The sequence below is a fragment of the Ovis canadensis genome, chromosome 19 (assembly GCF_042477335.2).
Source record: "Ovis canadensis isolate MfBH-ARS-UI-01 breed Bighorn chromosome 19, ARS-UI_OviCan_v2, whole genome shotgun sequence".
Lineage (NCBI taxonomy): Eukaryota > Metazoa > Chordata > Mammalia > Artiodactyla > Bovidae > Ovis > Ovis canadensis.
In genome coordinates, this window is record NC_091263.1 from 74586309 (window position 1) to 74609284 (window position 22976).

Below are 22976 nucleotides of genomic sequence, written 5' to 3' on the forward strand. Positions count from 1 at the left end.
TGGACGAGGGGTTACAATCGGTACGCACGGGCGGTTACAGCCGGTACAGACGGGTGGTTAAAACCGCACAAAAAGAGGCTCAGCGTCACTAACCCTTAGGGAAATGCACGTGGAAACCGTGACGAGGTGTCACCCCCTCACCCACTAGGATGGATGCTCTCAGAACAGCAGAAAATAGCAAGTATTGGCGAGGGTGTGACGGAGCTGGAGCCCCGCGCACCGTTGGTGGGGATGTGAGACGGGGCAGCCGCTGGGAGCGCCGCACTCAACGTGCAGCAGAATGTCCTGCGACTCGGAAAGGCCACTTCTGGGGATGTACCCACAGAACTGAAGGCAGGGCCGTGAGATATGTGTGCAACCCAGGGTCATAGCAGCGCTGTTGACAATGCATAAAGCGTGGAACCAACCCAAGCGTCCATGGGGGGACGATGGGTAAGCAAAAGGCGGTTTATCCATAGACCTGGAGGCAGTAGTGAGGTAAGTCCCCAGAGAAAGACAAATGCCTTGTGACGCCCCCTGCCATGAGGTCCCGGGAGGAGTCATGTCCCAGAGGCAGGAAGTCGGTGGAGGGCGGGGCTGGGGGTTGGGGCCGGGGGTCTGTTAATGGGGCCAGAGCCTCAGTTTCACAAGGAGGGAGAGCTCTGGAGAGCTGCACGCTTAGAGACGGTGAAGAGGGCAAAGTTTATGTTATGTGTATTTTATTTTAGCGCAGTAAGAAAAGACAGAAAAAACCTGAATGGCAGAACAGCGAAGGAGGCATAGAGAAAACAGATTCGAGAGGAAAAAAGAGACTTTAAGTGTAATGTGTCTAAAAATGTCAAAGAGACCAATGCATGATGCTGTCTGTTACGTTTGCCGATTATAGTGGTGAGTACAGGGATGTTTGTTATCTTGCTCTCCTCACTTTCCAGTGTTTTGAGAGATTTTGTAGTGAGAAAATAGATGAAGCACATCGTGAAATCTAGAAAAGAAACAGCGATAGCCTAAAAGGGGAGGGAAAAATACAAGGGAAAATTACTTTTGTGTTTTAAAATTTCACTGGTATTTTCACTGGGAAAACCAAAGCTTGCAAGAGACTCAGAAAGCTCGTCATCAGCCAGTCTTTGTGAGAGGGGACATGGAGGGGTGCAAATTCTGTCAGGAAAGAACGGAACTTCAGGTAGAGAGGAGATTTCCCAAAACATAAGAATTCATCCGGTACAACTACTGTCATACATTTTAGACCAATGAAATGGACAACTTTCTAGGAAAATGTAAATATTCAAAATCAGCCCAAGAGAAAGATGATTTGAAAAGCTTAGTACGTGTGACCCAAGACCCACGTGTGGAGCACCAACCAGGGGCAGTGGCTTTGTGGGTGCCCCTCGCAGGGCGCCTCCCCGAGCTTGCTGGCGGAGGAAGGACACGTGTCCCGAGCCCCTGAATTCCCACCTGACCCCCGGGAGAGGCGGGAAGATGAACTCTCACACGACTGGTGTCCCTGCAGCTGGGGGCTCCCAGAGCATGTGCCACTGAGACGCACAGACGTTTTCTGGGGGCCACAGGGCAGACGCTTTCTTGAGCCAAGGGGAGGGCCTCCTCCTCCCCCAGGGACCTGGTGCCTGGGGCCGCAGTGGGCAGCTGAACCCAGCGACAGACAGCCAAGGAGACACAGAAGCACTTACCTCTACGGTTCTTGTCATCGACACCATGGAGAGGTCTTATTTATTATTTATGGCTGAGTTATCTCTAAAATAAGTGCCAACCTGATGTGAAGCCCAGTCAGAGACACTGAGAAACTCACAGCCAACCTCATACATAAACAGACGGAAATAATCTCAAAGAAAATATTAGCAAGTCGAAGCCAGCAGTGCATTAAAGTAAAACGCCAAGTAGGGCTTAGTCCAGGAACCCAGGGATAATTCAGCATCACAAAAGCCATTAATGCTCACTTCATTTACAGACTAGAGCAGAGAAGCTGTATGTTCGCCTCAGTAGATGCTAAAAAGGCATTTGATGAAATCCAAAACTAATTCAGAGTGAACATTCTTGGTGAGCCAGGTGTGGATCTGGTCTTCCCTAAATGAACAAACTTTTATCCAGAACCTGCAGCAAATGTCTTACTGGGAGGAATAAAATTCTCATTACAGCCAGCAAGTACACAGGGAAACAGAAGCAGCATAGTTTTGGAAAGAGAGAGAAAGCCGTCATTATTTATAGGCAAAGTCATCTATTAAAAAATCTAAGAGATTCTACAAAGAAGCACCTTTCTGGGGCCTCTTTTCCATGGCTATGAAATAGAGCTCCTAGAAGCATGCACTCCACAGACTTCTTAACACAATTAACTTTGTATGTGTAAGGACCTCAGGTGGGTGCCTCCCCACGGCCATCAGTACCAGATCAACAATTAAAAACCATCGACAGTTCTACAGGCCAGTAATAACCAATCAGAAATACAGAACACTTAAAAATTTCCTTCATAAGCACAACTAAGGCCCTGAACACCTAGGTTCACCCTGAGAAAGATGTGGCTCAGGCATCAGACGCCCAAGCTCCGTGAAGGAGGCGCAGCCTGGACAGCAGCCCCGGCAGTGGGGGTTGGGAGCTGGGGGGACGCTCACCATCAGGAGTCCTTCCCTGGGGTCAGCAGTTCCACGGGAGAGTGGAAACCCGCGGCTGCCCAGGACAGGCTGAGAACCGAGCAGAAGCCCGTGGCACCGGCGTGAGTGGTCTGCTTCCCCTCCAGGGGCCAGTCTGAGTCGGACAGGTGGACATCTGGCATGTGCAGACCTCAGCAGACCCTGCTCCCAGGGCCCGCTGCCCCCACAGTGATGTCCAAACTCACCAGGCGCTAAGCAGGAGGGCCACTCCAGCCCAACACAGCAGATTATCCGTAGGTTTAGTGTTTGACAACCGATCAGTGAAAAATAATACCCCACTCCTGTAAAAATGACCAGGGAAGCTGCCCGCTGCCTCTGGAGACTAACAGATTGGATTGTCTGCTTTCCTGCTTACCCTCTGGCCCCATAGTCCGGGGCTCGAGGCAGAGGCCCAGAAGGCGTGTGACTGACAGCGGAACCGCCAGATCGCTGGGAGTCCCGGCTTCTGCCTCTGTCCTCACCAAGCAACCTTCCTATCCACGCGTCAGCACCCTAGCACCCTCGCCTGCTCCGGGAGTTGTCAGACGCTAGCCTCAGCCACGCGGCGGGGGTGTGGGGGCGTCTCACTGTGACGTCGGTGTGCGTTTCCACAGTTCCCTGTTCATGGCCTTATTAGCTTTCAGACTCTCTCATGAAGCTTCTGCCAACCTCTGACCTGTTTTTCACTTTCGTTGCAGGCCCATGGTTTGGGCCTCGCAGGAGGGAACGTCTCAAGTCTGAGCTGTCTCCCGCCGCTGCCTGCTTCGCACCTCCCTTTGCTGCCCAGACCCTGGGAGCAGGCATCACCTGCTCCTGAGAACATCTGAACATCACCACCCTCCCCAGCTCAGCCCAGACCCATCCATCTCCCACCCCGACCAAGAGCTTCCCAGTTTGTACCTATGTGCTCACAAGGCTGTTACCCAGATGACAGAAGTTACATCGTTCCCTGGGAGAATCTAACCCGGAAGGAAATGTCCCCTATAACTTCAGAACTGTCTTCTATAACCGGGTGTTTGGCTCTGCACCCGTGTCCAGCATGACAGGAGGTAGTTCTGTCTCCAGTCTGAGGACGTCTCTGCAACCTTCCCTCTACGCAGGTGGTTTGCAGCAGACTTAGACTCCCTGAGGCCGCCCCTCGTTCTCCTTCTGTCCCACACTCTGCACCTCCGTTCTCCTTCCCACGTTCTCCTTCTGTCCACGTCCTGTCCCACGTTCTGGACCTGTCTCCTTCCTTCCTGGGGGCATCTCTCCAACAAACAGTGCTGATGTCCACACGCACGAGAATGAAGCTGGACCCTTATCTCAATACCACATACGAAAAGGAACTCGAAATGGATCAAAGACCTGAAGGTAAGACGGAACACTATAAAATCGCAGGGAAGAAAATGTGGAGGCAACGCCACCCCACTGGCTTGGGCGCTGCTTTCTCGCCATGACACCAAAAGCACGGGTGACAGAGACAAGAATATAAATTGGACTTTGTCAAAATTAAAGCCTTCTGTGCATCAGAGGACACAGTCAAAAGAGTGCACAGGTAACCTCAGGAGCGGGGGAAAATACTCGAAACACATATACCTGACGGGGGTTAACATCCAGAGCATACAAACGACTCCAAAAACTCAACAGCGAGGAAAACACTTTCAAATGGGCAAAGGACAGGAATAGGCATTTCTCCAAGAAAGACACGCAGATGGAGCAAACGAAGAGATGCTCAACATCCCCGATCACGAGGGAAACGGAAACGAAAACCACAAAGAGGTATGACTTCACACCCATTAGGGTGGCGGCTCGAAAACAAAACGCAGAAAGTAGCAGGTGTTGATGAGGTTGAAACTGGAGCCGCGTGCATGTTGCCGGCAGTGTAAGCACAGCGGTCAGCCTCCGTGGAGAGCGCGACGCTGGTTTCTCAACAAACAGAACCACCTGACCCGGCAATGCATCCACCCCAGAGAGCTGAAAGAAGGCCTCACAGAGACATCTGCGCCCCACGCTCGCAGCGGCGACACCCACAGCGGGTAGAACGTGGACACATCCTGCGTCCACTGATGGGCGGTTGCGAGGCCAAGTGTGGCCCACACGTGAGGTGCGATCTGATCCCGCCTTTGAAACGAAGGGTGTCCTGACACCTGCGGCAACACAGAGGAACCTGGAGGCCACTGCAGGGAAAGAAGCCAGCCACACGGGGACAAGCACTGCATGGCTCCGAGAGGACGCGCGTCCGTGGCACAGGAAGCAGTGACGGGCGGGGTGGGGGAGGGGTAGTGCTTAATGGGGGCGGGGCTTCGGTTTCGCCAGCCGGATGCATTCTGGAGATGATGGAGCTGATGGCGGTTACACAGTTTGAATGTGCTGATGTCACTGAAGGGAGAGGCTGCCCACTCCAGCATTCTGGCCTGGAGAATTCCATGGGCTGTGTAGCCCATGGGGTCACAAGGAGTCGGACACGACCGAGTGACTTTCACTAATGTCACTGCACTGGACATTTCAAATGATTAAGATGGCGAATTTTATGTCCTGCGCAGTTTATCATGAAAACATTCGGGAAAGATGGTAAACTACCAGGGTTTTAAAAAGAATATGCTGTGCCTCTTGGTCATGACTCACACGGCTATGTAAGCAGCTCTGCGCCCCTTAGGCTGGGCGCCCGACACCAACCAATGGGGCTTTTCAATCCAAGTACTTACTCTCTCAAGTTCACACTGTGAGTAACAGGGCCCTTATCAAGTGATTTATTTCATTTAAAATTACTGAATTAATAGATCCTCATTATCAAAACCAGAAAATGTGTCAGAGCAGAAACGGGGAGAGCGCGATGAGCTGTAATTCTGTCCCCCAGGCCATCCGCCACGGTTTGGAGCCACACACACTCCAACATTGCTCTCTCACACAAATACGTTTCGTTTTCTCACCAAAAAAGCAATCAGCTTGTATAAACTGCCTTGTAACCTGAATTTTTTATTTCATAATATATCATGGAAGATTTTCCTTGCTAATCAATAAACTTTATTAGCTTTCTCCAAGCCCTCCCTGTATAATTTTCTGAGCTAATCTCCTATTGTTGGAATTGATTAGATGAGTTCATATTTGGAAGGTATTTAGGACAACGTCTGGCACCTGATAAATGCTATATAAATAATTTCAAGTGTTTTAAACAGCCACGAGAATGTGGGAGAAACTGGCAAATCCCGAGTCACAAAGGAAGGTTTTTAACACTCGCTTCTCGGGAAGCTGCAAATCCAGTTCACGAGAATGGAGGAAGCTAAGAGAACTGAATGCTGTGGGTGACTCAACGGTCCCTGCAAAGCCAGCTTCTCCCCAGGTCGCCTTCCCAGCCCCACGCCTTTGTCCTCCACACTCACCTCCACCTTCTTTCAGTGGACGCTGCCCAGCCTCCTGGCTGCTGTCCCCACATCTGCCTGGTCCATTGGCCCATGCACAGTACATGCTTGGTAACTCAAACTCTTGCCCATCTCCCCCTTCCAGCCCAAGTCTGCCGGGGCCCACTCACTCTGGCCCGTGGGTGCTTGACCGGCCCCCCAGCCTCCTGACTTTTGGGCTTTGCCACTGGCCTTGTGGGTGCCTGGAAGGGTGTGGTCCACGCTGGGGCCCTGCTCACCAGGCTTCCTTTGCCCCTGAGGCCCCGGCTCCCGGACCCTTTCTCCCAGTGGGGAAGGATGCGATGAGCTCTTCCCAGAATAGACCCCCACCCACATCCTGCCTTTTGTCTGCAGAAAAACTTTAGTCAAAATATTAATTTAATCAGAGAAGTAAGGAAAACGCATGAGGAAAGGAAAACTATCAAGCAAGACAAAATAATAGTTGAGCAAATTCGGAGAAGGCAATGGCACCCCACTCCAGTGCTCTTGCCTGGAAAATCCCATGGGCGGAGGAGCCTGGTAGGATGCAGCCCATGGGGTCGTGAAGAGTCAGACACGACTGAGCGACTTCACTTTCACTTTTCACTTTCCTGTATTGGAGAAGGAAATGGCAACCCACTCCATTGTTCTTGCCTGGAGAGTCCCATTGACAGCGGAGCCTGGTGGGCTGCTGTCTGTGGGGTTGCACAGAGTCGGATGCGACTGAAGCGACTTAGCAGCAGCAAATTTGGAAAATTCAGCAGTGGCCACAAGACTGGAAAACGTCAGTTTTCATTCCAATCCCAAAGAAAGGCAATGCCAAAGAATGCTCAAACTACCAGCAAATTGCACTCATCTCACATGCTAGTAAAGTGATGCTTAAAATTCTCCAAGCCAGGCTTCAGCAATACATGAACCATGAACTTCCAGATGCTCAAGCTGGTTTTAGAAAAGGCAGAGGAACCAGAGATCAAATTGCCAACATCTGCTGGATGATCGAAAAAGCAAGAGAGTTCCAGAAAAACATCTATTTCTGCTTTCTTGACTATGCCAAAGCCTTTGACTGTGTGCATCACAATAAACTGTGGAAAGTTCTGAAAGAGATGGGAATACCAGACCACCCGACCTGCCTCTTGAGAAACCTATATGCAGGTCAGGAAGCAACAGTTAGAACTGGACATGGAACAACAGACTGATTCCAAATAGGAAAAGGTGTACGTCAAGGCTGGATATTGTCACCCTGCTTATTTAACTTATATGCAGAGTACATCATGAGAAATGCTGGGCTGGATGAAGCACAAGCTGGAATCAAGATTTCCGGGAGAAATATCAATAACCTCAGATATGCAGATGACACCACCCTTATGGCAGAAAGTGAAGAGGAACTAAAGATCCTCTTAATGAAAGTGAAAAAGGAGAGTGGAAAAGCTGGCTTAAAGCTCGACATTCAGAAAACTAAGATCATGGCATCTGGTCCCATCACTTCATGGGGAATAGATGGGAAAACAGTGGAAACAGTGGCTGACTTTATTTTCTGGGTTCCAAAATCACTGCAGATGGATTGCAGCCATGAAATGCTTACTCCTTGGAAGGAAAGTTATGGCCAACTTAGACAGCATATTAAAAAGCAGACACATTGTCAACAAAGGTCCATCTAGTCAAAGCTATGGTTTTTCCAGTGGTCATGTATGGATGTGAGAACTGGATTATAAAGAAAGCTGAGCCACCTCCTTGCCAGCTCTCAACACAATTCCTCTGTGCCTTTGTTTCTGGGATGAACCCATAACTGGATCAATCCAACCAGCTTCCAGCCTTGGATGGAGTCACGGGAGGTGGGCCACTGACCGGCAGCCTGGCCCTATGGGCTCCTCCGGAGTCACACCTGGGGGCCTGGCCCCGCCCTCCTCACCTGCAGACCTGGCCCTCCACCCTCATAGGGACGCCAGGTGGGGGCCAGCACACAGGTGTGGCGGCTGCTCCTCCTGGGAGGCTGGACACTCGCAGCCAGAAAGCAGCGCTGACTGGGGCTTTGGTGGCCCCAGAGACCCCCAGGACCCTGCTCCTCCTCCAAGCCAGCATCTCGGCACTGAGAAGAGCCCTTGGGAAAGGCAGGTGTGTGGGCGTGCGTCGCTTCTGTCTGCAGGGGCAGGGGTTGGGGGGCGGCTCTCCTGCTTTCCTGAGAAGGGACTGTCTGTTGCTTCCTCAGCACCTGGGCCCCCGGTCCTTCCTGGTCAGCAGCCTCCCCTCCTCAGTGCCCGGTGACTCTCTGTCTCCATCGTCTGGTAAACGTGCACAACTCCCCCTCCTCCTGCAGGCCCGGAGCCCTTCCCCCAGGAGGAGCCTGGGGTTTCCATCAGGAAGGAGAGGGGAGCCAGAGAGCAGGCATCTAGCCCCTACATCTATGCTCCGTGCGCCCAAAAGTAAAAGTGGAGTCGTTCAGTCTTGTCTGACTCTCTGCGACCCCATGGACTGCAGCCTGCCAAGCTCCTCCGTCCATGGGATTCTCCAGGCAAGAGTACTGGAGTGGGTTGCCATTTCCTTCTCCAGGAGATCTTCCCGACCCAGGGATTGAATGTGGGTCTCCTGCATTGTAGGCAGACGCCAGGGGCATCTTTAATGACCCCCATGGCCGCCAGCCTGTCCTCCAGAGACACTGAGTCCCTCTCACTCTTGCCGGGAGTGGCCCTGTGCCTCCTCCAGCCACCGGTGCTGTCAGCCTTTTAACCCTGGGCCTCTGTGATGGTGCAAGCTGGAGCCTCAGGGCTGACGTGATCTCAGGAGGGACCAGCGTCTCAGAGCAGGGCAAGAGGAGCCGCTCCCATCCCGGGCAGATGCTAGCAGCTGGCATCACCCTGGCCGACCCTCTGGCGCCCCTCACAAATCCCGATGCCGTCCTCCGTTTTCAGCTCCCGCGCCCGCCTACTCCGGCACCCCGCCTGCTCCCGCGCCCCGCCTGCTCCCACACCCCGCTCGTGTCCAGACACCTCCGGGTCCTCCCAAGTGCGTCCAGCCCAGCATCCGTCCAGCGTGCCGGCTTCTGGCCAGCCTGGCTCACAGCGTTATCAGGGCCTCCTTGGCCCCAGAAACGTGAACCCTGCAGCAAAGCAAACACCATAATAAACGGAGTCACATGAATTCTTTGGTTTCCCAGTGCTCATAAAGCTTGTGTTTGCGCTACACTGCAGCCTATTAAGTGTGAAATTCCATTATGTCTAAAAAAGTACACAGCTTAATATAAAAATACTTGACTGCTAGAATACGCAGCCGTCATCTAAGCCTTCAGAAAGTTCACCCAAGTTCACTGATTGCCAATTGCCGTAACAATCATAATGATAACACAAAAGCTTGAAACACCACGACAAATACCAAAATGTGATGCAGAGACACAGAGGGAGCAAAGGCTGTTGGAAAAACAGCGCCAGAAAAGTCACTCAATGCAGAAGCACCACAAGCCTTCAATTCGCAAAACAAAACAAAACAAAACAAAACAAAACAAAAAACCATGCAGATTCTGGAAGCGCAGTCAAGTGAAGCTCCATGAACCGCCTACCTGTGTCCCGGCCGTCTCCTCTCAGGCGGGCACTGACAGCTCCATGGAGTGGATATGCCTGCAGTTTTCTGAGGAAAGACACACAGGAGATGAACTCAGCGTCTTGCAAGTCTTACAGCATGTTTTCTCTGTCCTCACTCCTAATTTATATTCTGCTCGGGCTCAGCCTTCTAAGCTGGAAAATCACTTTCCTTTAAAACATTGGAGGTGTTGCTCTATTCTCCCAGACGGGGGTGGTGTCTGAAGCTGCTGCAGTTCTGAAACCAGCTTTGTTTTACCCAGGATGTAGGGTTTCCCCTGTCCCTGGTCCTGAAGTTCCACGTTGCTTTCTGAGGCCTGGGAGATTTTCCTGAGTCATATCTTTGCTTAACTCTTCCCCATTGCCTAGTCTATATTCTAGAATTCTTATTGTTGTTGTTTTTTAACATGGACCACTTTTGAAGTCTTCAGTGGATGTTACAACACTGCTTCTATTTTGTGTCTTCACCCTTTGGCCATGAGGCATGTGGGATTTCAGCTCCCCAACCTGGGCTGAAAATGGCAACCCCTGTGCTGACAAGGTGGAGTCTCAACCAGGGGGGCCCCCAGGGAAGCCCTGAATTCTTACTTGCCGGGGGCCAGCGTGAGGAATTCCGCCCATGGCAAAGGTCATGAGGAAGGAGGTTTGGCATACGCAAAGGCATGATCAAGCCTCAGGAAACCCCCTGTTCCCGAGCATCTAACCCCAAAACCAGAGTCTGTTTTATGCTCTCACCTACACTTCTGACTTTACGGGGGGCTCTCCCCCATAACCGTTTCTCTTGGAGAAGGAGTAAACGTGCAGCTCCAAGGCAATAAAAATTCCTGGGCGTGACAAGAGTGTTTCAGCTTACGGACTCCTCTGGAGGATATCTAGCCCATCTGTATAGGTTCGTCCGGCCACATGTGATTGTCTACAGCCTCCTAACCTGAGAGGCACGAGATGTTTTAGACTTACTAAAGGCAAAATCTTTCAGAGAGTTAGAAATTATTAGTATAGTGTGTTGGTTAGGAATTATATTGGTGAAGGGTTTTTTCATTTGTTGTGTCAATAATTGCTGCTAATTCCCTGCTCTGGGTGGGACAAGAATGTCTCAGGTCAAACCTCTCTGCTGACAGACTAGCTGTGTGACAGGATTATCCATACTGCTGCCACTAGGCACATGATTGTTTACTACCTCTTAACCATAAACAGCACAGAGAGTTTCGGAGTATTTTGAGAGTCTTAATTAGCATAGGGCTTTTTCTTCTGTTGAGTCAATGATTGCCACCAGGCCTCCATATCCTTAGGCACTTGGGAATATATTAATCAATGTATTTGGAATATAGCAAAGGAAATATAGTAGTTTTTAAGGTTAGAAATACTAGACTTTTTGAGTTAATGGATTTTCTCTTTTGTAATAGATCACTGTACTTTGTTATATATCACTGTGTCCTTGCTATGTAAAAATGTAACTTTATCATATCTTAAGACTAAATAGATCTTAAGGGGAGCATTGGCGAAAGGATTTTCATTTGTTGGGCTGATGTTTGCTGCTAAATCTCCATGTTCCCTACCCTTATAATGAATATAACTAACATATAGGAGAAATAAGTATTAACCTTTAACCATATAGGAGAAATAAGTATTAACCTTTAAGACTAATCCTGTTAACCTTGGGTTAAATAAATTCCTTTCTTGATTGTAACTCACTACACCCTCACCCTATAGGAATGTAACTTTATTTGGAGGGTGGTGCCTGGTTTAAGAAAAAACACCCTTGGAAGAAATAAGTTTTTTGGTTATCAGAAAGAAAGGATCATAAAATGTCAGCAGGTCTCACTCATGGCCAGAAGATGATGTAATATCCCTAAGACCTTTTTTTTAATACATTTATGTGAAGCACCTGATTTTGATAAAGGTCAGGACTGCTGACCCCCACGTGACTCTGTATTCATCCCTATGTGTAACAAAAGGTATATAAGCAAACCCCAAAATAAAGAAATTGGATCCGTTTCCGGAAAGACTGATTCCCCCATGTTGCTTCTTTCTTGCTCCCGTTTTTCTGGCTGAATTCCCATCTGGAGCATGGATGCTATTCCACGTAATCCAAGTTATTCAGCCTCTTTTTCTCCACTAATCTTCCTACTACACTATCCATTTCTAATCTCTCTATATCTGTGATTAAATATGTATTTTTCCAAAGACGCCGACTCCGTCCCCCCACCTTCGAATCACCCTGGATCCACCGGGGCTGGACCCCGGCACTTACTGATGTCTAACAACCCTTTTTCTTAGTTTCTCTCTCATTTTTCTATCCTCGGGGGGACTTTCTTCAACCTTACCTTCCAACACTTGTGTTTCTCATCTCAGCCATTTAACTTGCAAGGTCTTTGCTCTAAATGCCTTGAAAGACCAGATCTTGCTTGTGTTTCAAGGACACAGTCTCTGAGGAGAGTTTCAGTGGCTTTTCCGACCTTGTCTCTGCGTCATCTTTGTCCCACGAGCTTCATCGTCTTGCCGTGTTTTGCTCCCTGTCTCCGCGGTAGCTGCCGTAACGGCGTCTCTGTGTCTGGTTGTGGAGGGTCAGTCTCTGTCATGTAGCCACAGGCTTTCCCAGGAGCCCAGTGAGCTTGGCCGTGGTCTCCTCACTGGGAGAGGGCACTGAAGAGCTGTGAGCACTGAAGAGCCCCCGCCTCTGAGCCCAACTTCCCGGAGGAGGAGGAGGCGTGTCCACTCCCCCTAAGGGGAGCGGGGCCCATGCTGCGTGCCCAGGGGGCTGGGGTCTCAGCAGAAGGCAGACGCTTGCCCATCCCCACCCCTGCTTCCACTTCCAGGCAGAGAAGGGATGTCTAGCCCCCTCTGCCAGGGTAAGGAGCTGTCTCCTTCTGGACTGGCTGCTCATAAGTCCCTGAAAGCTTAGCCCACCCCGTTTTCAGCCCCCTCCACCCCTTCCCCTCGCTGCCACCAACCCCACAACTGACGACGCTCAGCTCTGCCTGCTGCAGGCTGGGGCGACTCCTGCTACCCCCTCCTCCAGGTCAGCACTGTGTGGTTCTGCCGCCCCCAAATCCTGCCATTTCCTCTCATGTGATTGCTATTCCTGTTGCCTGCCTTTATAAATAAAGCCCCCTTGGGGCTTCCCTGGTGGCTCAGATGGTAAAGAACCTGCCTGAAATGTGGGAGACACAGGTTCAATTCCTGGATTGGGAAGATCCCCTGGAGGAGGGCATGGCAACCCTCTCCAGTATTCTTGCCTGGTGAATGCCCAAGGACAGATGAGCCTGGAGGGCTACAGTCCACGGGCTTGAGAAGAGTCAGACACAACTGAGCGGCTGTCACTTCCACTGTTTCATTTAGTCGTCTGTGAGTGGGTGTGGGAGGAAAGCACTTGGGAATCTGTGCACACAACCTCTATTTACTAGTCTGAACATCTTTGGGGGTCATTTATTGGCGTCTTGTCTCTACCCCCACTTTCTGTGACTTTTTTAAGGTTCTTTCCCCATTTCTCCATGGAATTGTTTCTCATTATTTCAATACTGTTAAGACATTTGCTCCTTGGAAGAAAAGCTATGAAAACCTAGACAGCATATTAAAAAACAGAGACATTACTTTGCCAACAAAGGCCTGCCTAGTCAAGGCTATGTTTTTTCTAGTAGTCATGTATGGATGTGAGAGTTGGACTATAAAGAAAGCTGAGCACCAAAAAATGGATGCTTTTGAACTGTGGTGTTGGAGAAGACTCTTGAGAATCCCTTGGACTGCAAGGAGATCCAACCAGTCCATCCTAAAGGAAATCAGTCCTGAATATTCATTGGAAGGACTGATGCTGAAGCTGAAACTCCAATCCTTTGGCCACCTGATGAGAACTGATTCATTGGAAAAGACTCTGATGCTGGGAAAGATTGAAGGCATAAGAAGGGGACGACAAAGGATGAGATGGTTGGATGGCATCACTGACTCAATGGACATGAGTTTGGGTAAACTCAACTCCAGGAGTTAGTGATGGACACGGAGGCCTGGCATGCTCAGTTGTTTACAGGGTTGCAAAGAGTTGGACTCAACTGAGCAACTGAACTGAACTGAATAAGAACTTCTGTCTGCCCCATCTTGCTTGTCGGGGACCGTTCTCTCTGGTGATTCGAGGTGCTCAGTGTCCCCCACCCTCCGTGCAGCGGGTCGTCCCCTTGCTCTGGGCACAGAAGCCGTGTCTGCGTCCATGCAGGTCTCTTGTGCAAAGCATCAGATGGGTCCATCTGGAGCACCAGCTGTGCCCCCCCGACTCCTCTCCCACCCCCAGCCTCTGTGGTCTCTGGCGTCCATGGAAGCCTCACTTACACCCCTGTATCCCCAGGGTCTGATTTATGATCCAAACTCTCCTCTGCACCCTGACCTCGCCTCTGCAAGTGTGTGGGCTCAGCCACAGCGCATCCGCTCCTTGGCCACCTCCACCTCAAAGGGCAGTGGACTGCTCACGCTCCCAGCCCCTCTGCCAGCTTCCCTCCCCCTGTCCCCCACCAAGGCTGTTCTCATGCAGCTGCCAAGCTACTGGGCAGGAAGGAGCATAGCTCCCCTCTCCCTCGGAAGGCAACCTGGAAGGAAACGAGGCCCAGTCGTGTTTTTCTCTCTGATTTTTTCTTGCATAGCCTTTGAAGTACCAGTTGGAGCACCAGGCCAGTGCTCTGCAGCACCCAGCACCCAGCGCCTGGGCCGCACTGCAAGCTGGGGGCCTGTGCCCGCCTCTGCTGGGCTGGTGCCCGTGTGCAGTGCCGACGTCTGCACGGTTTCCCACGCTCAGCAGGCTCTCTAGGTGGCCGCGGGAGGCTCTGGCCAGACTGAACGAGCCCCTTCAGGTCTCACACCTGCCGACATGCCCGAGCCTGGACACAGGGGCTCCCGTGACGTGGGACATGGCCACAGGAGGGAAGGGCTGAGGCCTTCGGTGCCATCCGCCTGCTGGGGGTGCTGAAGGGACGACTCTGCGTGGCTGGCTGCTGCGGGACTTCCCGCCCGTTCGCTGCCCACGGTGCCCTGGGGGTCCTCGTCTGCTAGGCTGTGCCTCCAGCACCTGCCCTGGGGCGATGGGTGGCCCCTGCTCTCACCGGAGCCCCTGACCCTGGCTCTGCCTTCCTCTGGGGACAAGCCCTCCTGGTCCAATCTCTTCCCTTGGTGGGTGGACGCACGTTGCTGACACACGGCCCTGAGCCTGGCTCCCCTTGGCTACCTCTCAGGGAAATGGGGGCCACCCTGCCTGGGGTGCTCTGGAAGGTGGAGGGTCCCTTCTTCACCCCTAGGAAGCCCCTCTTTCCACCTGTCTCCACTGCTCTGACTCTGGCAGGGGAACCCCTTTCTGGGGACTGCTTCACTTTTACCCCCTTAGGCCTCTGGGCCCCTGCGGAGCCTGGCGTGGATTCTCGCAGATTCCATTCTGCAAACCGACGCGGGGCTAGGGCTCCAAGCACAGGAAGGGATGGCTCAGCGTGACCCGCGACTTTGCCTGAAGCCTACTGCACAGCCCGCTCCCAAGCTGCAGCTCATGTGGGTGCCCCAGGTTTGCTCCTCACCTCCTGCCTGACCCTTCCTCCTCCTCCAGCCTCAGTCTCCTCCACAGGAGGGAGCTGGGGCAGCAGGCTGGCCACATCCAGGAGGGGGGCAGCCACTTCCCTGGAAGGAGCATGCAGACCCTCAAGACCCCTGACCAGCCCCCGGAGGAAATCCTCAGGCCTCCAGCTGCCTCCAGGGCAGATGCAGAGCCTGCCTGCAGTGTCCATACCCACGCTGGGAACTCCCTCTAACTGACCCCGCCGCCGGGCCGGATGTGGGGGTCCCCTGCGTTGTCGCCCCCTGGCTGGAGCTCTCCCCAGCTTGGAGTTCCACCTGGGCACCCTTCGTCTGCCCCCTCTGGATGGGCACCGCCCCCTCCAGCTGCCTCAGAGCCTTCCATCTGGGCCCCAAACTGCCCTCCAGCCCAGAACTCTGCCCTCTGCCCCCTTTCCCCAGTGGGGACCCTCGGTCGAACCTCACAGCCCCTGCACCCCCTCCCAGGCCTGCCGGCATCTCTTCCAGCTCTGATCCATCCCCAGCCACCCGCCCCAACCAGGGGACACACGGCGTGCTGCCCAGGGAACCGTGGTTGGCCAGACACTTAGGTTTCGATGTTTACTTTTTCAAAGGGCCTGGGATGCGAGTTGCTCAGGGCCCAGTGTGTTCCCAAGGACCCACATTGGGCCCCACGCATCACGTGTCCTCACTTTCCTCTTTGCCTTCTACCCTTCAACCCCATTGCCCACACCCCGTCCCCTCCCCAGCCCTCTTCACAGGCCTGCACGCCTGTGTTTTTAGATTCTATAAACCACGTGCTCTAATAACTCTGCCTCTCTGCTCTCTGCCCCTCACCACGGCATGTATGATCTGCCCACCCAGCTGCATGCATTTGGTTCTTGGCTCCAAACCGCTCTGCAGATCAGTGCGGCCACGACCTGGGCTGAGCCAGCGTGCGGGGAGGCAGCAGGTCCCAGCCACACCTGACGCAGGGGCAGCTAGAGGCCCGAGGTGGCCAGGTCTGGGATTGGCCGTGGGGGCGGATCAGGGAACACGGCGGCTGCAGGGACGAGCTAACGGCACAAGTGAGCTGCTGGGAGGCCTGTCCAGGTGGACGTGGCAGCCAGGAGGAACAGGGCAGTGTTAGGGACCAAACGACGGGCTCTGAGTCATGTTTACCAGAAAGAGACAGGATATGCGCTCATTCTGCCTGGCCAATCATGTAACGCCAGCTACTCCTGTAACTGAGACAGAGAACTGCCTGTATATAAGCCTCCATACTCCTTTGTTCAGGGCTCTTGTCGGATTCCACTGTGCTGGAAGAGACTTGGGCCCTAGTGCGCTAGAAATAAACTCCCTTCTTGCCTTTGCATTACTGTGGTGGACTTGCTCTCTCGGTCGGTTCAGAGATACGGGCTCGATGCATAACATTTGGGGGCTCGTCCGGGATCTCCGTCCCGCCAGGGAGGACAACTCTCCTGGTAGAACGGAGTAACCTCATTAGGAGATAAGAGCTCTGAGCACCGGTGCTAATGTTGCAGAAGCCCAGATTAAGTCCAGGGCCCAGTATCGTACTGGGGAGGCATCTGGGTGTAAAGTGCAGAGGCAAGTCTGGCGTAAGGCCGAGTCCCGGTATCGTGCCAGGGAGGCGGCTGGCTCTGTGAACATCCTGCAGGTAAGATTGAGTGCATTGTCGGTGGCCACCTTGCGTTTGTTATCTGCTTGTCTATTTGTGGTGTCTGCGTTGCTCTTTGTGTGCTCTGTTGGCTCCCAGTGTACTTTTCTGTGATCATGGGACAAACAACTTCTACTCCTTTATCTCTTATGATTAACCACTTCTCTGATTTCAAGTCTAGAGCTCAGAATCTTTCGTTAGTGGTGAAGAAGAGCAAACTGGTGACTTTCTGTTCTGCCAAGTGGCCCACCTTTGACGTCGGATGGCCACAAGAGGGAACCTTCAATCCCCAAATTATCCAGGCAGTTAAAGAGAGGGTGCTTACTCCTAGTCCTGCCGGGCATCCAGATCAGACTCCCTACATTCTGGTCTGGCAGGATCTAGTGAGAAACCCACTGGAATGGCTTAAACCCTTTGTTCTCGCTCCTTCTAAACCTCTTAAACCTCCCCGTCCCTCTTCCCCAACTCCAACTTCGCCACACCCACAGGTGCTAGTCATGAAGTCTTCCGAAGAAAAAGAAGGGAAAAAGGACGAGAATCGACCAAAGCCGGTCTTCCAGGAATCTTCTCTGTATCCTAATCTGATAGATCTGGGGACCAAATTGTTCCCACCCCCGTATGCGGATCCACATCCGCCCTTGCTTCCACAGGTTCCAAGGGTTTCATCGGGAGAAGCCAGGAGGAGAACCGAGCCTTCAGGTCCTCCCAGAGAAGGGGGCCCCACCCGGGGAACTCGGGGAAGGACAAGGGAAATGGCCAGCCTAGCGGGAGAAGACCCGGAAGTCCCCTCCTCCACCGTTCACACGTTTCCGGTCCGGGCGGGACCAGCCAGAGAGGGTGGAGAGCAGACATATCAGTATTGGCCCTTCTCCACTAGTGATTTGTACAATTGGAAAACCCAGACTCCCTCCTTCTCTGAAAAACCGCAGGGTCTTATTGATCTTTTAGAGTCTATCCTTTTTACTCACAATCCCACTTGGGATGATTGTCAGCAACTGTTACAGGTGCTTTTCACTACAGAGGAGTGCGAGCGGATCCTGTCAGAAGCTCGGAAGAATGTGCCAGGGGTGGATGGGAGGCCCACGATACAGCCTAACCTCATTGAGGAGGGGTTCCCCTTGGTGCGACCCAACTGGGACTTCGAACGCACTGAAGGTAGGGAGCATCTCCGAGTGTACCACCAGACTCTTATGGCCCGCCTTAGAGCGGCTGCCAGGAAGCCAACTAATTTGGCCAAAATAAATTCAGTGAGGCAGGAGCCAAATGAGAGCCCAGCAGCCTTCCTTGAAAGGATAATGGAAGCTTTTAGACAGTATACCCCTATGGACCCACAGGCAGATGAGTCACGAGCGGCAGTTATGTTAGCATTTGTAAATCAAGCAGCCCCCGATATTAGAAGAAAGTTACAAAAGATAGAGAGGTTAAGTGAACAATCCTTGCAAGATCTAGTGAGGGCAGCCGAGAGAGTTTTTAATCATAGAGAGACCCCAGAAGAGAGAGAAGACCGCATTAGAAGAGAAGAAAGAGAATTTAGAGCTGAAGAAAACCGTAAAAATCAAAAAGAGCTGGCCCAGATATTTTTTGCTGGGGTTGAAAACAGAAACAGGTTCCAAAAAGGGAAAAAATTGGAATCAAAAACTGAAGAAAAAACGACAAGGCGTAAGCTTGAAAAAAAAAACCAATGTGCGTTTTGTAAAGAGTTTGGACATTGGAAAGATAAATGCCCCAAGAAAAATCTAAAAGAGGGGCCCAAGAACCCCAAGAACGAGACTCCCTCTCCAGACAGTCATATCCTCTAGGCAGGTGAGGATAGCGACTGGGGGGGGGGGGGGTCAGGGCTCGAAGTCCCTCCCCAAGTCCTGGGTAACTATAAATGTGGAGGGGAAACCGGTTGGCTTCATGGTGGACACGGGAGCCCAATACTCAGTCTTAAACCAAAAAGATGGACCCATGTCTAAGAAAAGTAGCTGGGTGCAGGGAGCAACCAGGACTAAAAATATGGATGGACTACAAAACGGCATGTGAACTTGGGGGCCCACCAGGTAACCCATTCTTTTCTGGTGATACCTGAGTGTCCAGCGCCCTTGTTGGGAAGGGATTTACTGTCTAAAGTGAATGCCCAAATTCATTTCGACCACGGACAAATGTCGGTTCTAGATGGGACCGGACATCCTCTTCAGGTCCTGTCTCTGGCATTAAAAGATGAATACAGACTCTACTTGCCAGAGGCCCCAGCGACAATAAGCCCCAAAGTACAACCATGGGTTCAAAGATACCCTCAGGCCTGGGCTGAAACAGCAGGAATGGGACTGGCCAAACAGAGGCCCCCTATCATTGTGGAACTGAAAGCCAGTGCTTCCCCGGTGAGGGTACGGCAGTATCCCATGAGTCAAGAGGCTCGACAAGGAATTACTCCTCATATACAACGCCTCATAGATGCTGGGGTCCTGAAAAGGTGCCGGTCCCCATGGAACACTCCCCTGTTGTCTGTGAAAAAGCCTGGGGGAACTGATTTTAGACCGGTTCAAGATCTACGAGAAGTCAACAAACAGGTGAGTGATATTCATCCTACGGTTCCTAACCCTTATACATTGCTAAGCAACTTGCCTCCAAACTACATTTGGTATACTGTTTTAGATTTAAAAGATGCCTTTTTCAGTTTGCCTCTTGCCCCCGCAAGCCAAGAGATCTTTGCCTTCGAATGGCAGGAAGATGGTGGTCAGACCCCTGTGCAGCTGACATGGACTCGCTTACCACAGGGTTTCAAAAACTCACCCACGTTATTTAATGAGGCCCTGGACGAAGACCTCCATGAGTATCGGGTTGAACACCCTACCATTGTTTTATTACAATATGTTGATGACCTTATGCTGGCAGCAGCTACAGAGAAAGAGTGCCAAGAGGCAACAGGTGACCTTCTCCAAACCTTGGGGACTTTAGGTTACAGGGCCAGTGCCAAAAAGGCCCAGATTGCCAAGCAAGAGGTTACATACCTCGGTTATAAGATAAAACAGGGCCAGAGGTGGCTAACACAGGCTATGAAAGAAACCATCCTCCAGATCCCTGAGCCGGCTAACCCTAGACAAATGAGAGAATTTCTAGGAACTGTGGGATATTGCTGGTTATGGATCTTGGGGTTTGCAGAAAAGGCCAGGCCCCTATATGAAGGGACCAAAAAAACCAAGGACTGGAAATGGACTGAGCCAATGAAAGAGGCCTTCCAAGAGCTCAGGCGAGCCTTGCTAGAAGCTCCTGCCCTTGCCCTCCCTGATCCATCTAAGCCTTTCCAATTATTTGTAGATGAAAAGCGGGGGATAGGAAAAGGGGTACTAACACAGAGATGGGGACCATGGAAGCGACCTGTAGCTTACCTTTCCAAGAGACTGGACCCAGTGGCAGCCGGATGGCCACCTTGCCTCCGTATCATCGTGGCCACTGCGCTCTTAGTCCACGATGCTGATAAACTGACTTATGGACAGAGACTCTTGGTCTACACTCCTCATGCCATAGACAGAGTTTTAAAGCAACCCCCAGGTAAATGGATTTCTAATGCCCGCTTGACGCACTACCAGGCCTTGCTACTTGACACCCCACGGATTCATTTCCAAATGCCCTGCACTCTAAATCCGGCCACTCTTTTGCCCAATCCGGGGGAAAATAGCCCCCTCCATGATTGTGATGAGATACTGGCCGGGGTAACAGCAATACGAAAGGACTTAACCGATACTCTGCTGGATAACAGTGAGCTAAAATGGTTCACAGATGGCAGCAGTTATGTGAAAGATGGACAGAGACGGGTGGGAGCCGCAGTAGTAGATGACTCTGGACAGATGATATGGGCAGAGGCCCTTCCCCCGGATACCTCAGCACAAAAGGCAGAGTTAATTGCCCTGATTCAAGCATCAGAGAGAGCCAAAGGAAAAAGAATAACTATTTTCACTGACAGTCGCTATGCTTTTGGCACGGTACACATCCAGGGCCTGATATATCGGGAACGGGGGTTTTTGACAGCTGAAGGGAAAGAAATTAAAAACTTGCCTGAAATCCGTAGACTTTTAGAGGCTGTACAGATGCCTCGGGCTGTGTCAATAGTACACGTACCTGGACATCAGAAGGGTGACAGCCCCACGGCACGAGGGAATTGTGCCGCAGACCTGGCAGCTCGAAAAGTAGCTGATGAAGATTTCATCACCCCTGTGTTGGTGATCGGACTTCCACCTCCAGGTATGGGAACTCTGCCCCCAACCCCTGAGTGTTCATCCACAGACTTTGCTTGGATCCAAAAACACACCAACCTTCAAAAAGGTGAAGATGGATGGTACCGAGACTCAGACGGCTACTTGATACTCCCTGCTCAGTTGGGACGGCAACTATGTGAGCATTTACACTTGTCTACTCATCTGGGAGAAAAAAAGACTCTGATGCTCTTTCAAACTGTGCGCCTGCGATTTCCCCAGCACCAGACAACTGTAAAGAACATAGTGCATGCTTGTAAGGCGTGTCAACAGATGAGGCCAGGAAAAGGACAACATGCAGGACTGAGGTATCGGGGAAAAGGACCAGGGCAACAGTGGGAAATAGATTTCACCGAGGTAAGGCCAGGCAAGTATGGCTACCGGTACTTGTTAGTGTTGGTGGATACCTTCTCAGGGTGGGTGGAGGCTTTTCCTACAAAGGGAGAAACCACGATGATAGTGGCGAAAAAGATTTTAGAAGAAATAGTTCCCAGGTTTGGCCTGCCAGTGACCATCGGCTCTGATAATGGACCTGCTTTTGTGAGTCAAATAGTTCAGAGCCTTGCCCTAGCCCTGGGGACTAAATGGAAGTTACATTGTGAATACAGTCCACAGAGCTCAGGGCAAGTAGAAAGAATGAATCAGACCCTAAAAGAAACTTTAACTAAATTGGCTATAGAGACTGGCGGGGACTGGGTGACCCTCCTTCCCTTCGCCCTCTTCCGTGCGCGTAATACTCCTTATCAACTTAATCTGACCCCATTTGAAATTCTGTATGGGAGACCTCCTCCTGTATGTCCAATATTTGAAGGGAAGAAACTACCGCCTCCCACGTTGGGACAATTCCAAGAGGCCTTGATGGCCTTAAGCAAGGTGCACTCTCGTGTCTGGAAACTGCTCCGGGAAATACATGTGGGTCAAAATAAGGGAACTATTCCCTCACATGACATTGGCCCAGGAGATTGGGTATGGGTCAAAAGGCACCAAACCAAGACACTAGAACCCAAATGGAAGGGTCCTTATGTTGTTCTTACCACCCCAACTGCCCTAAAGGTCGACGGTATCAGGCCTTGGGTGCATTGCAACCACGTACGCCCAGCTACTTCAGCAGAGCAGGAAGATGCTAAAAAAGAATGGGAAGCATCTCTGCACCCGTCCAACCCCCTGAGGCTGAAGCTCCGGCGTCGTTGACAGGACCAAGACAACTCGTCTGGACCATCTTATGGATGACCATGTTACTCTGCTCCGAAGCTGCCAGCGTGAACCCGCACCAACCTGTCAGAATCACCTAAAACTGCAAAATGGACTAACACGTGAGATGCTTAACTCCACCACTGCAATACATCCACCAAATACTTGGTGGCCAGACTTATACTTTGGCCTTAAGCCGGTGGTAAATGTACCCTGGAAGAGGGGCAAGCTCCGGAATCATGCATTCTGGGCATGTCCAGGTGCACCCAGGCATAACTGGAAGATCCGTGGAGGGATACAGGACTCTTATTGTAAATCTTGGGACTGCGTAGCTTCCAATGATGGGTCGGAGACTCCAAGGTATAGACGGTGGGATGTAGGAAATTGGGACTTGCTTAACTTCTCATTTGTAGGACCCGTACCTCCGTACTCCAATTGGGAAAAGGATCATAACTTTGCCCAGGTAAAGATAAGGTTTAACATTGACAAAGCAAAAAAAGGGAAGGCCTGGGTCAATGGGATATCATGGGGACTTCAGACCAGAAATGACCTGACTACTTATAATGGGATCATTGTTGTGAGTCAAGTTTTAGAACTGGTACAAATATATAGTATCGGTCCAAACCCCGCTGAACAGGTCCATGCAACTCTCTACCCGACAACCTCACTACCTACATCCCAGGGACCAACAAAAGACCCAGAGGTGGGCCCCGTTGCTAAACTCGGACAAACAGATCCACTATGGAAATTAGTAAAGGCAGCTTATGCTACCTTAAATCAAACCCATCCTGAGGCAACTAAATCCTGTT

General features: G+C 51.5%; 1 protein-coding gene across 1 annotated transcript; it reads left to right on the plus strand.

Moving 5' to 3' along the window:
• The first annotated feature begins 3904 nt into the window (after positions 1-3904).
• On the plus strand, positions 3905-21214 carry LOC138424373 (uncharacterized). The gene is given in 7 exon segments (XM_069561131.1): positions 3905-3971; positions 8678-8977; positions 16608-16741; positions 17230-18558; positions 18560-18731; positions 18734-20924; positions 21199-21214. Coding segments are annotated over 7 exon segments (4209 nt in total).
• Positions 21215-22976: the final 1762 nt, after the last annotated feature.